This window comes from Gavia stellata, chromosome 3 (genome assembly GCF_030936135.1).
Source record: "Gavia stellata isolate bGavSte3 chromosome 3, bGavSte3.hap2, whole genome shotgun sequence".
NCBI classification, from domain to species: Eukaryota; Metazoa; Chordata; class Aves; order Gaviiformes; family Gaviidae; genus Gavia; species Gavia stellata.
The window spans coordinates 59,821-76,660 of record NC_082596.1 but is presented as its reverse complement, the minus strand read 5'-3'; the positions used below and the strand labels follow the sequence as shown (position 1 = coordinate 76,660).

The 16,840-nt window shown below is 54.0% G+C and overlaps 1 protein-coding gene across 2 annotated transcripts in view; it reads left to right on the top strand.

The window, feature by feature from the left end:
• Positions 1-16,840, top strand: part of HSF1 (heat shock transcription factor 1) — a 71,763-nt gene that overhangs the window by 42,461 nt on the left and 12,462 nt on the right. The window contains exons 5-10 of one of the 2 annotated variants that reach the window (XM_059815471.1): positions 7,023-7,098; positions 7,512-7,573; positions 9,032-9,128; positions 12,894-13,030; positions 14,782-14,848; positions 14,924-15,015. In XM_059815471.1, the coding sequence (XP_059671454.1) occupies positions 7,023-7,098; positions 7,512-7,573; positions 9,032-9,128; positions 12,894-13,030; positions 14,782-14,848; positions 14,924-15,015 (531 nt within the window). Of the gene's footprint in view, positions 1-7,022; positions 7,099-7,511; positions 7,574-9,031; positions 9,129-12,893; positions 13,031-14,781; positions 15,016-16,840 lie in introns of both variants that reach the window. The other variant, XM_059815472.1, reaches the window with a different exon arrangement.

Genomic DNA, 16,840 nt, shown 5'->3' with positions numbered 1-16,840 from the left:
AGTAACGCACCCTGTTGCCATGTGGTACTGGTTTTTTACATAATACTGCTCTAAGAAAAGTAAATGTCATTTTCTGTGGTAGAGCAGAGGCAGTTCGAGCTCTTGGAATTGTTACCTTTGCGCATGTTGAAAACATGGAAAGTGATAAGCTGGGAACAGGCAGTTTCGGGCACCCTTGAATGTCTCAATATTTAGAAAAATCTACAAAACGAGTGAACCTTTGTGGCTGCAAAGAGTAGCTGAAGTTTCTGAACCACACTTAAACCACAGTCAGCTGTGTCCTTCGCCACGACAGGAACTCCAGATTTGTCTCGTTAAGAGAAAAGGAGCAGAGTAAGTCTTCCCATCCTCCCAGAGAAAAGCTTTCAGACCTCCTTTACCCAGCGCACGTGGAGGCATGCCGTCGCCGTCAGCCTACAGCCGCAGGTTCCTCTGTCCCCACCGGTCTCTCTCCGTTACTGCAGGATGGGCTGAGCGGCATCTCCTGTGAACTCTGCTGCCGTCGTCCCCTCCAGCACAGGCTGGCGCTGAGGAGGTGCCCTCGGGCTCTAGCAGGGCTTGGGGTCTCCTCTTGCTGGGGACTGTGCAGACCCAGATCTGGACTTCTCCACCTACCCTTGCTCACAGTCCTTGAAATTCAACTTCCTATCATATTGTACCTCGAATCCTGTGCTCGCTTTCGGGCCCCTCACTACAAGAAGGACATTGAGGTGCTGGAGCGTGTCCAGAGAAGGGCGACGGAGCTGGTGAGGGGTCTGGAGCACAAGTCTGATGAGGAGCGGCTGAGGGAGCTGGGGTTGTTCAGTCTGGAGAAGAGGGGGCTGAGGGGAGACCTCATCGCTCTCTACAACTGCCTGAAAGGGGGTTGTGGGGAGGTGGGTGTTGGTCTCTTCTCCCAAGTGACAAGTGACAGGACAAGGGGAAACGACCTCAAGTTGCACCAGGGGAGGTTCAGGCTGGATAGTAGGAAAAATTTCTTCACTGAGAGAGTGGAGAAACACTGGAAGAGGCTGCCCAGGGAGGTGGTGGAGTCACCATCGCTGGAGGTGTTCAAGGAACGTTTGGATGTGGCACTGTGGGACGTGGTTTAGTGGGCATGGTGGGGTTGGGGTGGTGGTTGGGCTTGGTGATCTTACAGGTCTTTTCCAACCTTAGTGATTCTGTGATTCTGTATTTCATTCTGTTACATCTGAGCGCAGGACATGTTCACGAGGATGGAAGTGGGCAGTTTGATGTCAGGCAGCGGAGAGGTGAAAGCTTTAAACGGCCCCAGGCTAACCCTGACGGCATCCTCCTGTCCGAGCAAAACACCCCGCACCGTCCCCTGACCCGCTTCTCGGCTTCAGCGCTTGCCTTAGCGTAAGGGAGAAGAGGGGACCCCGGGGAGATGACAGGGTGGCTTTTCAGCGGCAGCGCTAGAACAGCTGAAACTAAATACTTTGGGAAAGTGAGGAGATCAGCAGCTCTCTCAGCCGGTGGTCCAAAAACCTTGGTCTGCTGCAGTAGCGGATGCTGTGGGTACCAACTGAATGCAAAACGGGGTAAGGAAATAAGTATAAAAGACGGGGAAATCGCTTTTATTAGGAAGGTCAGACTTTCCTCTAAGCTGAGGTCTTCTTGCTCTCTCTCCCTGTTGCTGAAAAGCAACAAAAAATTGTGTCTTTGTGCCTGGCTCATTGGGCAGCAGGTTTTAGGGCGCTGACTTCAAACACGCCGCCGGGATCTCTCGCTGCTCCAGAGTGGGTTTGCTGTTGGAAGCGCCTCAGTCTCAAAACCAAACCTTTTCTCTGTCTTGGGTGTGTTAGGTTACGCGTTTCGAAAACCGCTTTTCTTTCTGGTGTGCCGATACCAGCGCTCCCTGCGGTAGCCGTGTTCAGGGTAGCTCGGGGTTGGGAAAACCGGCGGTCTCTGCGGGTGCTATTGCCACTTCGCTGCCTGCGACACCTGCTTCTGCTGTGGTCTGTTGCTACTTGCAGCCGGGTTGTCGGCAGAAATGAAAGGCTGCGTTCTCTTACAAGCTCACTGGGATGATAAAAAGAAAGCAAAAGCAGCGCTGATACCCTGTGATGGCTGTGTTTGGTTTGCACCCCTCTTTAGTCAGCAGAATGCGGACAGTCTCGCTGGTGGGGGCAGTCATTAATATTCCATATTCCTGAGCCATTTCCAGACTCTAAAGCAAGAGCTGTTTACAGCTATTTCACTCTTTTCCAAGAGTGAATCTCTTGGAATTTCACTCTTTTCCAAGAGTGAATCCCCCCAAAGGTTATACCTGCTGGAGATTAAAGATTGATAGCGCTCGAGCCAGGATTCAAAATAGCTTTTTAGTCTAGTAGCTGATTTAGTGCGAACTAAGACACAGCCGCTTCCTTCCACCAGACAACTCGTATTACATGGAATGAACCTCTCTGCTCGGAGCCTCATCCTGCACGTCACGACCTCCGCCTGGATAGTCTGGCTTGCCCTGAGCTCTGCCTCTGACCCTTTCCCTTATGTGCCGCGTTCCCTGGGGAGGTACCGTACCTTGAGGCATCTGAACCCTGCCCTCCTAAGCTCGTCTGCGTAGTCCGACGCATCTTCCTCTGGGTATCACGGACAGCAGCACAGTCCCTAAAGCCCAGGAGCTGACAGCTCAAGTATTGACCTCAAAACCAATAGCTTAAAAATTAGTTTGAGCAAAGAGGAGCGATAGTTTGCACGACACCGCAGGAACGGTCTGAGTCAGGATTGAACTGCAGACAGGAGTTACACAGGTGTGGAGCAAGGGCTTAAAAATTCCAAGGTGCCGAATCAAAGGTCCTGATCATCCAGCTCCGTCTCTGACGAGACCGTTCGCGAAGGGCAGGAGGAAAGGAGCAAGGCAAGCACGTCGCGCTGCTCTCCTGGAGCCATCTCCTGGCCCCGGCGCGGTGGGTTGGGGGCTCCCTGAGATACAGGTGATGCCCTGGTACCTAATGGTCCTCAGTAGATGTGTTTTTCTTTGTGTGATTTTGTCCGATGGCTCCTGGGATCCGGCAGCAGAGGTCTGCATCTTAATTACGTGGTGTCTGGAGAACCGTGTCCCTTTGTTTGTACTGAATCTGCCAGCTGCTGACTTCAGCTGATATCCCTAGCCTCAAATCAGAAGGGAGAGGGAACAGTTGCTGCCTGTTCGCCTTCGCTTTGTCTTTTGACGCCGCTGCTGTGGGGCGCCGGGTCGGTGCTTTGCAGAACCACTCATTTATCGTGTCACGGTCGTCTCTCTGAGCAGCGCCGCTCAGCTCGGGGCTGTGGTTTTCTCTACGTCTGCTGCTTCGTTTTTGCCTGGGTAATTTTCATCTGCCCCAATGTATTGTTCTCACCCATTTTTACAGCCATAGCTAACCTGGAGTTACCCGCCGTTCTGCCCTTTTTGAGGCCGTCCGTGGCTGCGAGCCCCAGCGCAGGGCTCGCTGTTGCTCCCAAAGGCTGAAGCCACCCTCGCTCCGTTCTGATACCCTTTAAACCACTTGAACGTGTAACTGGCGGGGCGCAGCCTCGTACAGGGTGCGTCGCTCCGCGTGAAAACGCAGATTACGCAAAGAGGGCTGGAAAACTGTCTCTCGTCTGAAATTTGGGTGAAGCCGTAGCGTCTGTGACCCTATACTTTGCTCTGACCCGTGCTATGCCTCAATGAAGATCTTTGCCCGTTTATTTTTTTTTTCCGAGCAAATATGAGCGTAGCAAGACCCTTCAGATCTTGATTGGTTTGCTTGATTAAAATCCGGTTTTATTTTCTCTAGGCTGTTGCCTGAAGTACTAGAACATCTACGTGCTGCGTGGTGAAGGAATCCGCTGCTTGCTGCAGTGCCACTTCTAAATAAATTCTGACGCACCTTGCGGCAGGAGATAAAAATATTTTAGGACAGAAAAAAGCTCAAACACAAACTCTGTGGGCATCAGGTGTGTTCATATATGGTGACAATCGCATGCTGCCGTTGAAAATCACCTCTTTTCTAGCGTGGGTCTCTAGGGTTCCAACCTCCAAAGCAGGAGATTTAAAAAACTTGAATTGAGGGTTTTTTCTTGGCATACTCTTGGTGAGGGTGTACGGTGCACAGCCGCAAGCGTCTTTCTGCAGCTGAGTGCTGGAGTTTACCTTCAAGCAGAACGAGAGGAGACAGCTCTCTCCTGTAGGTACCTGGCTCTAAAAGCCTGGTCTTAAGAAAAATGCCAAGTAGCAGCGCAGCCCCCAGGAGAGTGTGACAGCTTGCAAGGCTGCATTTTCTTTAAATTGCAAAATATCGGATAAAAATAGCCATTTATTTCAAAAATTGCTAGCTGTGAAGTCAAGCGCGGCTTTTACCCCGAGTAATTTTATCTGAAAGGAGAGCGACGACCATTTTCCTGAGTGTATACTGGTAATTAAAGCTCTTTGGAAAGGCTGTTTTTCAAGCAGGATGGACGTTTCTCCTGAGGACCCTTGTACAGCCGCAGTGATAAATGAGCGTCTCTCCTGGCTTCGGGAGATAACAAATGTCATTCTCTGTCTGGCAGAAGCGCGCGGGCGTCCTGAGCCCCTGGGCTTCGGCGAGAAGGCGCCCGCTCCCTCCGAACCGCCCCGCGTCAGCTCCGGTCTCAAACTGGGGGAGACTGGTTTTGGGAGGGGGGGAATACACGTTTAGGTGGGGATTCTGCCTGCGGACCCCATGCTTCCCCCAGGATCCAGCCACCCAGGCAGCTTTCCAGCCGAGATGGGCACGTGCTGCGTTATCTGGATGGAGGAGCATCGGGTACCGGGGGGGAGCAGGGACGGGCAGCCCTTCGCTGGTCGGCCGGTCCCACGCGCTCTCTGCGATAAAAGCGAAGAGCCCCTTGTCTTTGCTTTCGAGAGGCATGCCCCTTCTCTGCCCTGAGCCACAAACCTTGTTCTACGGCTGCTGCACCCCATCCCCAGCTTCAGAAGCGTCCCGGCTGCGCAGGGCGAGGGAGGGCACGCCGGGCGTCCCCGAGGAGCAGCGGTTTAAGAGAGGCAGGTGCGGAGCGGGGTCCGGTTTATGCAGTCCTGTAAAATATTGCATAAACAAAACGCTTCAAAGGTCTTTTAATAACTCCCGAAATGAAATGTTTGAAACTGGCCCTTGTAAACTCTTCACCGGCATTTAATTGCCTCATAAAACAGTATGCTAAAGAAAGTATTAGAGCTGTCTTTTGCTGCTCTCGGATCAGTTTAACCCTTTGGGGACCTTGTGTCCAGCTGTTTCTCTCCCGCTGCCTAATGAGCAGTTGCCACCTTCTTTCTTTGCCTTTCACGGTACAGCAGTGGCTCGGATCCACCAGACCTCGACCTCTCTGCCTGGCTCAGGTGTGGCACGGGCAGCGGCCGGTGCTGCGAGGACGGCTTCATCTCTGCCTCTGACCCTCGGGATTTCGGCAGCGGGCGCAGGGCTGCGGCTTTTCCCTTTCTAACACCGGGGCCCAGCAATCCCTGGATGCGCCATCCTGTCCCGAGGCGAATCCAGGAGCCGCGTTCAGATGGTCTGTGCCGAGGAAAGCTTGGCTAATTTACAGACCTCCCCAAATCCCCGCTGAGGCCCGGAGCGCAATCCTCCGTGCGCGTAATTGGCAGCTGGTGCGTGGGGAGCGATGGTGCAGCTGAGATAACCGCAGCTGCACCCGCCGATACGAGGGCAGCCCCGTACCCCCAGCCAGGCACCGGCTCCCACCCCCGGGGCCTCCCGCGTCCCCAGGCGGCTGCGCTGCCTTTAGGACACCCTGGCTTTGCTGCCGACAGCACCGACCGCTCCTCGCCGTAGCCGAAACGCGGCCCCTTGTTGTAAGCTCACCCCTTGCTGCGGACGAGCAGGCAGCTCGGGATGCCCGTCCCCTCCAAGGGGGAAGCGCTTGCTTTACTCAGACGTTTTTGATGCGTCTGCAAGCGTTAGCCCGTTTGGAGAAGGTTGGAGTGATTTCGTGTGAGTGTTCCCTCTCCGGGTTCTTGTCGCCCACCCATTTGCCCCGCCGAGGGCTCAGCTTGCCCTTGTATCGTACCCGAGTCCAGCCGGGGGCTGCCCCGTGCTGGGAAGGCTCTGCCAGGCGCCGTCGTCCTGCTCCTCCTCCCTGACGTCCAAGGGAAGCCGTCCAGCCTCTCCTGGATTGTCACTGCTAGCTCAAAACCCTCCGCGGGGGAAAGTCTGTATTAAAATCTGAAAGGGAGATGGTAGCTTGAGCAGTCAAGATCCCACAAAGGAGGTGGGGGGTGTTCCCTAAAAAAAGCTTGGAACGGCTGGTTCGCTTGCGGAGAAGCTCTCTGGCATTGAGATCGCACCAGTGCCGCGGTCACGTAAACACGTAACTCAAACCACATCACCTGTGAGCTCCTCGGAGCCCTAGTAGCTTTAAGAATACGTGTGCGGGTTTCTCGCTGATTTCTGCATTGTCTTTTGTGTTCACGGAACGCACAAACCCCATCGTTGCTGTCTTCACTTACATGCATAGAAAAGCCAACTACGGAGCTCTAAAAAGCGTGGAGAGTTTGGGAATTGCTGCTGCAGGAGGAAATCCGAGGGGTGGGTGCTGTGCAGCTCCTTGTGCAATGGTTGTGCGGTCCGCGCACCATCCCGGCGCGGCGTAGGTCCCTGCCTGGGTGCGGAGCTCGCTCCTCCTGGGCTTTCCCCCCCTCCCCGTCTCCAGAGAAGCCGATTTATAGCCGGCCCGGCGCGCACCTGGGCCAGATCAAGGAGATTGAGCTCGGTCACCAGGGGCCTTTCCACAGGGGCACAGTAATGGCTTGTAGCAGATGTGAACTGCTCGCTCTCTCTGGGTAAGGCTCTGCGTTACGGCCCACGTGTGAATAGCTGCTGTTTCTGGAGCTGTGCAAGCTGAAATGATGGCAAGGCGAAGTTAATGAACACAATTTCACCCGCAGCCCCAGGAGGTTGTAAATGAGCCAGTATCTGGAGATGTCGGCAAATCCCCTGCTGCAGTTTTCCGACTTGCCTCGTGCTTTATTTGCTCTGCCTGAGAGGCTGCGTTTTTTTCTCAGATGGCTTTTTCTTCTCTTGCAGCGAGAATGAGGCGTTGTGGAGGGAAGTAGCCAGCTTGAGGCAGAAGCATGCTCAGCAGCAGAAAGTTGTCAATAAGGTAAATCCTGCTCTTCCAGACGGAGGGATTGGGACGCTCCTGCGTTCGTGTACGTGGTGATGTAGTCGCCAGCCCGGACGCTTGCAGGATCGGTGGGATGCAGCGGCATTAATTCTGTTTAAGAACAATTTCGGTCACTGTGTTTTCTTCCTGTTACCGTGAGATTCTGGAAATCCAGCGGGGAGAGGCTAAATTCGGGCTGGCGGTGTTAGAATGCGGAATTCGGCTGGCTGCCATCCGCAAAGCCGTCACCTTAGTGCGTAGAGTTGCAGTCAGCGCTCTGCCGTGTCCCCCTGCGCCCGGCTCTGGCCCTGCTCTGAGCACAGCGACCGAGTGGGCCCAGAGCTGTTTCTGTCCGTGCTCATCCGAGTACCGCGCACGCCGTAACGGGTTTTCCTTTTTCCTCCTCACAGCTTATCCAGTTTTTGATTTCATTGGTGCAATCCAACCGTATTCTTGGGGTGAAGAGGAAGATGTAAGTCTGCATTTCTACATCCAGATAAAGATTCCCTGTCTGAGAGAATAAAGAGAGGATCAGCAGAGTGGGTCCCCCAGATCTCTGTCTTCTGTAGCAGCCTTGCCAGTGGGGTAGGACTGGACAGCGGTCATTGGGATCATGTGAGCCTTCACGTACTTGCTCCAGCCAAACCAGCTAACACTGCTATGCAACCGATGCCAAGAAGGGTTTGCGACCCAGGCCGCATAAGCCCGTGCAGAACCTACTTCGTAGCTAACCGCTGCGCTCTGTGAAACTGCCGCTGCGCTGTGGCAGCGCACACAGAGAGCGCCGGGGCCCTGCGCTGCTCAAACGGTCTCTTGGCACTGCCGTGACACTGGGGTCGTTACACCGAAAGGGAAACGTTGGCCCATCCAGACCAGCCTCCCGCTCCTCTCACAGGCTGCTGGGACGCCTTCACAGACTAATCAAGCCTGTCCTCAAATGTGCTGTGGGTTATTTTGCCCCTTGCTAGAAGTGCTGGATGACCACTCGGTACTTAAGTACTGTAAGCGGTTCAGAACAATTCCAGGCTAATTTCTCTTGGCCAGTTAATAGCTACTCGGTTTGGTCCCGGGGTTGGGCTGTGCACCATCACGTTTCCCTCCTCAGCCTTCGGAGATGGTTCCCCTCCCGTCTCTCCCGACGCTCCCCTAGGCTGAAGGGGCCCCGCTCTTCCAGTCTCGCCCGGTGAGACGGGCTCCTCCTCCACCTGATTTTTTGCACTTGTTCGCCTTCGAACTGGCAGATACTCTGCTGTGTGTCTGCTCCTGCCCCCACCTCGTCCCGTGTTGCCTGCCGAATTGCGAGGCTGTCCTTTTGTGTTTGAACAGTGCCCAGCAGCACCATATGGCAGACAACACCACAGCAGGCTTGATTATTATTAATGAAGATAGTGGTTTATACGGTGATAATGTCCAAGACATGCCGAAATGATTTATCTTGTAAGGAGAAAGAGTTTCTCCACAGTACTCAAGTACATGAAAAGGGCCACAGAAGTGGCTGTGTCACAGCTGACCACAAGTAATCCATCTTTGGAGCAGTTGGCCATGGAGAAGTGAAGCCAAGCAGAGCACTGACAATACAGGCCTGCAGAAGGAGGTGACCAGGGACTATAAAGAAGTCCTCTGAGGCCTGAGGTTTTACATTTCTGCTCAATAGACTTGCAGAATGTAGCCCAGGGGCCGGTCACGGGGGCTCTTTGTGTTCCTCTGTGTCGTGGGGCTGCCTGCTCTGCTGTACTGACACAACCACCCCCCGTGGCCACTGGCCCCTCCGGGACACCCAGACCCGGGGACGGGTGTGCGTTGGCCCCTCGGGTGGGTGCAAGTACCCGGTTCTGGGGTTGGGGCGGTGGGCTCTGCCGGGGAGAGGTGGTGCCCGAGAGCCGGTGCCGGCAGCGCGGTAACTCCTGTGGTGTTTGGGAATCTTTTGCAGCCCCCTGATGTTGAACGACAGCAGTTCAGCACATTCCATGCCGAAATACAGTCGCCAGTACTCCTTGGAGCACGTCCACGGCTCATCCCCGTACGCAGTAAGTACGCCGTGCGCTCCTGGCCTTGGAGAGGGGGACGAGGACACAGCTTAGCGGGGAGGGACCCGTTTTAGGCTCTTCTCCAGCTGGTCTCGCCTTTGTACAACCATTTGCTCACAACCTCTTTGTTCTGTTTGGCAAAGTATTTTAAGGTGGCAGCTGCATTCTGGCTTAGCCAACGGGGAGAGAGCTGTTAGCCGGTAATTCCCAATGATAGTTGTGATGGGGCCGAGGATTTGGCGTGCAGACCAAGCGAGGAGTTATCTGGGTTCCACTGAAAGCAGAGAGGGGTTGAAGTGGTGCCTTCTTGCTTAGCTTACATCTGCTGACTTGGTCCGTGTTTTGGTTTTGTCACAAACAAAACGCATCTGACGTCAGTCATCCCTGCTAAACGTTTGCTCATACTGCCTAATTAATGTGTGACCATGTATAATCAGCGTTGTTCCCCCCCAAAGAAGCCTCCTTCGGTCAGGGAAGGTGCCGTGGGTCAGAGCCTGGCTGAGACACAGGCCTGAAGTAGCAAAGACCCAAGTGACGAGAGCTGACTTGTGTCCGTGCAGGTAGGGAGCAAGGCGGGAAGAGCGGAGCAAAGCCGACTGGTGCTCGTGCACAGAATAATCCCCAATGTAAGTAAGGTTGTGCGGTATTAAAACCTTGAGATGAGAGAGCAGGCAGTCGCTTTCGAGCTGAAGGGATCTCCTGCAAGACGTTGTCGATGCATAGTCCAGAGGAAACGAGTTCATCGTTGGATGTGGATGTTGTTCAGACCTTCGCCCTCCTTACGGCGGGTGAACGCCGTGCAGTCGTCCAGCTGCCTAACTCCAGCGTGGACCTCTCCCGGCTGCCTGCGGGAGGTGGCCTCACAGAGACACGGCGTTGTAGGAAGAGTCTCTCTACATGTACGCTGTCCTTCGCATTGCTGCTGGATCCCGATGAATCCTGAGGTTTTGTCTGTACTCTCCCATCCTTCTGTGCACCTTTCAATGTGCTGCTTCCCCTGGCTGTTCAATGGCCGGTGAACACAAGGAGTCTCCTCCAAACCCGTTAACGCTGGCCCCGAATCCTCCTTCGGATGAGCCACAGACTTGCTCCCAGGCCTGTGCGTGTTGAGTTGGCTCTTCCTCGTAAGCCAGAGGAGGGGCGTGGGGTCGCTCCCACTGCTATTTCCCTTTCGACCTGAGAGCTGCAGTGTGCCCGCACATAAACCCTGCTGTCGTCACGCTGCACGATGCTTTGAATGCCGAGAACCGCCCGTCTTCGTGCCGTGCAGGTCTCAAACTGCGGGCTCTGACTTACCGCGGGGATCGTAAGACTCATCCCGTGCCCTGAGAGCTGGAAAGCCGCCTCCATGGCACTCCCTGAGGGCGAGCGGCTGGCTCAGCACTTACTGCTGACCGGAGAGGTGTGACACGTTTGGTCACTGTTTGCTTTTAACCACCTCAGGCCTCTGCTGATCCACTACATCTCATGTCTTGACATGGTGGTTTTCATTTTAGATGCTCTGTTTGATCTGGTTCCTATCGCTGTGTGCCCCGGGAAAGTGCACCACTTAAATCCGGGGCGTCTCTCTTGGTCTGCGGCACCCCTGCTTGCCTGGCACGGGAAAGCCAGCTGGTCTTTCTTGGCCAAAGCTGTTGCGTGACTCGAGGTGCTTCTTTATGCTGATCTTCTGGCAGTGCTGCAGTCCAGGAGCAAGGCTTTACGGCTGGGAACATAGCTAAGCTTTCCTACCGGCTGTTCGTAGCAAAATAAAAGCTGTCCCCAATTCCAAGGTACGATCCTGCCCACGCTGCTGCAGGGACGTCCTGTTCGGGACAGCGGATTCAAGCCGCTGGCTCCTGACATTGAGCTGCCTTGCTGTGCCAAGGTGATCTGATGAATTTTTTAGCAGAGAACCAAAATAGCTATTAAAGAGCTCTCCTGCAGTTAGACCACCCTCTGTGGAAGCTCTCTGTTCCCGTTCCAGCTCCCATCTAATCCTGTGATCTCTTCTTTAAAAGTGCCTTTATTCTTCCATGCAGCAAATACTTACACAGAACCACCGGGAGCTCTTCCAGGTATTACCGGATTGTCCCAATTATGGGAAACGCAGGTGGTCACCTTTTCTCCTACTTCAGTGTTTATGATTTTCAGCTCCAAGCAGAACTGAGAAAGGGTATTTGGGCAACTTTTCAGAGCGAGCTGCCAACAAGCACGCCGGATCCCGGCACTGCCGTAGTCCCTGCTTTGACAGCGGAAAAAAAATGGCGTTTTCACAAGAAGACAGTTAACGTGGCATAAAACCTTAGCGGGGGTGAGGCATGGGCAGTCCTGACCGTGAGATGGCTGAGATCAATCCTGTGCCACTCGGCGGGACTTGATCTCGCATCACTGCTGCAAAGGAGCGGCTCTCTCTGTGCCCCCGGTCATCCTGCATCGGTGTAACTGCTGCCACATCGCCGTGCCCTTTTTTGCTCAAGAGTGCAGCCTCAGACTCGCAGAAACGATAGGGAGCCCAAAAGTCGTGGTCCAGAACGGGGCACAATCGGGTGTTGCAAGGACAGCGTGCTGTCTGCACGCTCCTCAGCGCGCGTGCTGCGCACGGCTGGCACCTCAGCTTTTAGAAAAGTTTCAGATCGGTGGCTGCCCGTTTTATCCACGTGTCGGTGAGCACAGCGCCGGGCAGAAAGGCTCCCGCTCTCGGGACGGCTTCCTCGCTGGGCAGGAGGCTCGTGCGTTCGGAGGTGGGGATCCAACCTCTCAGAGAGTCTGCAGGGCATCTCCGCGTGTCCCTGCGTAGCACCTGGCATACAGCGAGATGGAATCGTTTTTGGTTATTCTTTAGTGTTCTTTTTAATTTTGAGGGAGCCGAGGGGGCGTATCTGCACCCTGGTCTTGGCTGTGCTGAGCGGTGATCAAGAAGGTGAAGGTAGCGCTGGGGTAAGCCAGGGCACAGTGTGTGCAGTGCAGGCGAGCGTTAAAGGAGAGGCGGTCAAATATTTATCTGAAGGTGAGTAAGAACCAGGGTTTTCTCTAGCTACCGCTCAGCATTACCATCCCTGACTGTCTGAAGTGTCAGGAGATAGCTCCGAAGGAGGAGAGTGAGTGAGATCGCGGATCAGCTCAAAGCTAAGGGCAGCTGTGGGAATTTGAGCAGAATCTCTTACCCTCTGTTCTCCCCGTCCCCCGTGATTTTCTGACTCCTGGGTGCCTCTTCTAATCCGCAGTTTGCTTTGTGTCCTGGACTGACAAACGCTGATAGACAAAGAGGAAAGGGGAGTCAGGCTCACTCACATGCCTCAATTAATTTGCTCCTTGGCAAGACTGATACTAAAATGCAACCATTCCACGTTGCTGTTACCAGCATGGAAATCTTGTGTATCTTAACATCTGTAGGTCTCAGCCGTATGAACTTCAGCTTTCATTTAAGAAACAAAGAATGGAGTTTAGTGGAAGGAGAAAGCCGAAAATCTGGGCTTCTAAAAACCCAAGTGTTGAATGATCCAGAAAAAGAATCCAATGTTTTTACTTTTTAAGTTCCACTATTTCCAAGAAAATGGAATTTTACGGCACAGAAGTCCAATTTTGGGTTTTTTAGTAGTGCTTCAGGTTGGCAACAGTGTATTTCTAGGCATCGTGCTGAGTCCCACATTGCCTTCTTCCCTGGGTGGGTCAGGATTTTGGACTGTTCTGATGTGCCTCCTCCCGCTCCGTCTCCCATACATGGGACGGCGTACGGTACGTGCCTAGCGCTTCACGCCGCAAATGCTGTGATTGTCATTTCAGGCTTCTTCCCCAGCATATAGTGGCTCCAACCTCTATTCCCCGGATTCTTCAGCCAACTCTGGTCCCATTATCTCTGACGTGACCGAGCTAGCCCAGTCCAGCCCTTCAGCATCTCCCAGCGGCAGTCTCGATGAAAGGTATGCTGTTCCTCTCGTAAAATCTGAAGCCATCCGCGTAGGGAGAGCGTGTTTCCCGATGAGCTGAGTAGCCAAACACCATTATAACACCTCTTCTGTTCAGAACCCCCCGTGAGCGACAGCGGGAAGACAGCGCAGCCCTCGGTACGGGGGACGTTCAGGGTGTTCGGCCTCAATCCCACTTGCCTTACCAGGGCTTCGCAGAAAGCTGGACCTGTCCCTCTGGGATAGTCTCGTTCGGGACACTGCCACCTCAGCAGATTTTTGTTTGGTTGGTGTTTGTTCAGCTTTAATCCTGTTTTCCAAACAACACTCACTCCTCTGCCTGCCCCGTCTAGTGTGAACCTGTCTGGGGTGGGTCACAGTTTGGTTTCCGCAAGGAAGCCGTCTTCGTTGGCCCGTCTGCTCCGTCCCGTGAAATTACCCACATCCTGGGAGCGGGCTTAGCTTTGCCCTGCCCTTACAGACTTACTGCACAGAGGAGGAGGTGCAGAAAGCAGCTTCGTTCCCAAGTAACTGCGAATAACAATGACAGCTCTATCCCGAACAGCACGGGTGAAGAGGCTGAGAATCTGTAGCAAATACAGGTCAGCCAGCGCCCGGCAGCAGTCTTTTCAACTCCTTCAGATTTACAGGCCCTAGCAGAGGTGAGAGCTGTCCTCAGACGCCGTAGGTAATACTCAGCCTTGCGCGCCTCTGCCGACGCCATTCTGCAGCAGCGAAGGCCTCTCGCTGCATCCCTCGAGGTGTCCGTTCAGCCCTTATCCCCGGCAGCCCCGCTCCCGCCGAGCACAGCGGCTCTCGGACTTTCCGAGCCTCCCGGGGCAAGAGCAGCCCATCTTTCCTTAGCACCGTGTGGTCTCCCGACTCCTTTTTTCTTCCTCTTTAATAGGTTATTCCTGGCGTTGGCACTTCCCCTGAGGTGCTGAATCACCCACAAATGCCATTTATTGCCTTTAATACCCTCTGCCAGGAACACTCGCTCTTAAATATAGACCATATGTTTGCTTAATGGCCCTTTTCTCTGTCCTTTTGTAGTTGCTGTCCTTTCCAGTAGGACTAACTGTGCCTCTCGCACCCCCAAATCAGCGAGTTTGGGTGGTAAAGGATTTCCGTCTGCAAAATTAGGGCTGACCAAAGGAGCCGTCTTCCCTTCCCATAAAAATAGTACCTCTGAAAATGCCTGGGTGCTTATGTAAAAGGTCGATCCCAGGCTGGGTCCGCACAAGGGAGTCGCTCCGCTGACCTTGTGGGAGCAGTTAAAACACTACAGCCTCTGGTGTGGTAATGATTATGTCACGCATGTCTCAGCAGTGACTTTACAAAGGGTCTGTAGGCTGTGCTACTTCTGTTCTATTTAGACTGTGTCCACATCAAAAGCTGTATTGTTTTAACTGTACTGTTAAGGAAAAATCACACCCTCCTCCCAAAAACCTTACCTATTCAGAGCTGACTGCGTGGCAGGTCCTGGACTGAGCAGCCTCACAAACCTTTAGCCGCAAGAAATACGCTGAGGTTGCAGTAACGGCGCAAGACGCGGATGTGTCAGGGGAGCTGATTAGGATCAGAATCAGAGAAGAAGTGTTTAGGTGGTCGTTCAGCCTCATCTCGGTAGCTGACTCTGGAGGCTTTGCATGTGAAAGGCAACAGCAGTCACGAGGATTTTTTGCCCTGTTGTGTGGAAGCGGATCTTAGAAATCAAGAACGTGTTAGTGTGAGATTTTTACCAGTTCTCTTTCTGTTTCTCTCAGGAGTAGTCCTGTGGTCCGTATCAAAGAAGAACCCCCTAGTCCCACCCGCAGCCCCCAGATAGAGGAGGCCAGCCCAGGGAACCCTCCCGCTGTTGAAACTCCTCTGTCCCCCTCCATGTTCATTGACTCCATCCTGCAGGAGAACGAACCCAGCACTACGACCGCTGCAGCCGGCGACAGCACCACACAGCCTCAGCCCCAGGAAAAGTGCCTCAGCGTTGCCTGCCTCGACAAGTAAGTGCTGTGGCGAGACCAGCCGAGCTCAGGTCTCACCAGCCATCCCACCGCTCTGTACTCTTAAGCTTTCACGGTGCTAGCAGCCAGCGCTTCCAGCCAGCGCTGGAAGCAAACGTGGTCATTCGTCCAAGGAGCTCACCTGTGGCTCTGAGCGCAGCGCTCCCTGCACGTGCCGGGGAAGATATTTTGCTCTCCCATTCCCGTTCTGCTCGGAGCGGCGAGTGTAGCCCGCCACCTGACCCCACGCAGGGAATTAAACCCCCGGTGTGGGGGAGCCAGCGCTCTGCTGCCAGGGGCCACGTGGGATGCCAGAATAAGAATGGGTAAAAATTACTGTGCTGAATAAGGGCTTGTTCAAACCGCCTGCTCCTCCGGCGTAGGGGTGAGTCGCTGTGAGATCAGCTGTGTTTCTTCTCGGGCCCAGCCCATCCTCACGGTATAGAAGCTTCTGCATTGTATTTGCAGTCCAAAGGCAGCTGACAGGCAGACAGCGCAGGCGGCTTCCCCTGTTGCTTGCTAGAAGCTTCAATCCCAGCGGGTTTACCTCTCGGTGAGACTTGGAACCGCTGCGGGCAGCATTTCTCCATGAGCCTGCTCTGACGGTGTGCCCGGTCGCACTGCCCCTGTGCTGTCCTCTGCTTTTGCCTGTCCCCGCTGCCCTCCAAATTCGTAAGGGAGGAAGCTTTGCATTAAACTCTCGTTTGCCCACCTAGTGCTAGTCATGGTGAACATGTTCTGCCACTCAGCCTCTTTACTCGCTAGGACACCGCTCGTGTGAAACTTAGGCTGGACTCGGTGGGCGGCAGGCTGAAAGTTGGCGGGTGGCTTTTTGTGAGGGGTCAGATGTGCAGTCTTACGTCTTTTATCACCACGCAGCGCTCACAGATGCAACTGCAAGTGTTGGGATGAAAAACTAGAAAGTTGTTTGTATCGAACTGCCGAGAACTTCTCCCTTGACCACACTGAGATCTCAGCCGCTCCTCAGATCTCGGCCAGTCCCCGTTCTCCCTGTGTTCTGGGGAAAACAGAGTGTCGGAATTAAGGTCTTCCCTCTGAATGCCAGGACAGACTTTCTGTCCTTAAAGTATAAAAGCAATGCGGAGAAGGGACAATTAGTTTCAGGGTCCTGGCAGGCAGCGGAGAGCTCTTTTAGCCAGAAGGCTGCTGTGGACTCGCGCACCCAAGGTGGTGATAGTGTCACATGCGCACATCAGTGTGAATTCGGTGCTAGCCATCACTTTTCAGAGCTGTAGTGGCATAGCTCGACACGGAGAAGGGACAGAACCCGTGGGAGAAGCCCTCTTCCGTTAACATGACACAGCGAGCAGAGAGATGGCTGAAGGCTGCCCTGCCGCCGCAGCGGCTTCGCTGCCCTCGCGCCTCGGAGACGCGCGGAGTCGGGAGACGCCTGCTCGCTCCTTCCTCTTGGCCTCGGAGGAGATGTTTGTTTGTAGCTTCACCTATTTATAGACCTGTCCAGGGCGCTGCAATCCATCTCGCCGATAGCAGCTGTCCGTAACGGGAGGCAGATTTTATGGTGCAGATCGTCCGAAGCTGAAACTGCCCATTTAAAAGGTAATAAAAATGAAAAAAAAAAGCGCTGCCGAGAGCGCCTCTGAATTACTAAGGACTGTCACAGGCCGTGCAGAAGCAGGCAAAGGACACAGAAAACATTTGCCCCCTGCCCTGTGGAGACCGAGCGCCACGCTTCGCCTTAGAAAGCTTCTTAGGATCATTTAAAAAAAAGGGCTTGTGCTTCCTTTTCTTCTGGTGCTCTTACTCCCACATTTTGCAAGCAGCGCTGTGCTTCTCTCACCTATTT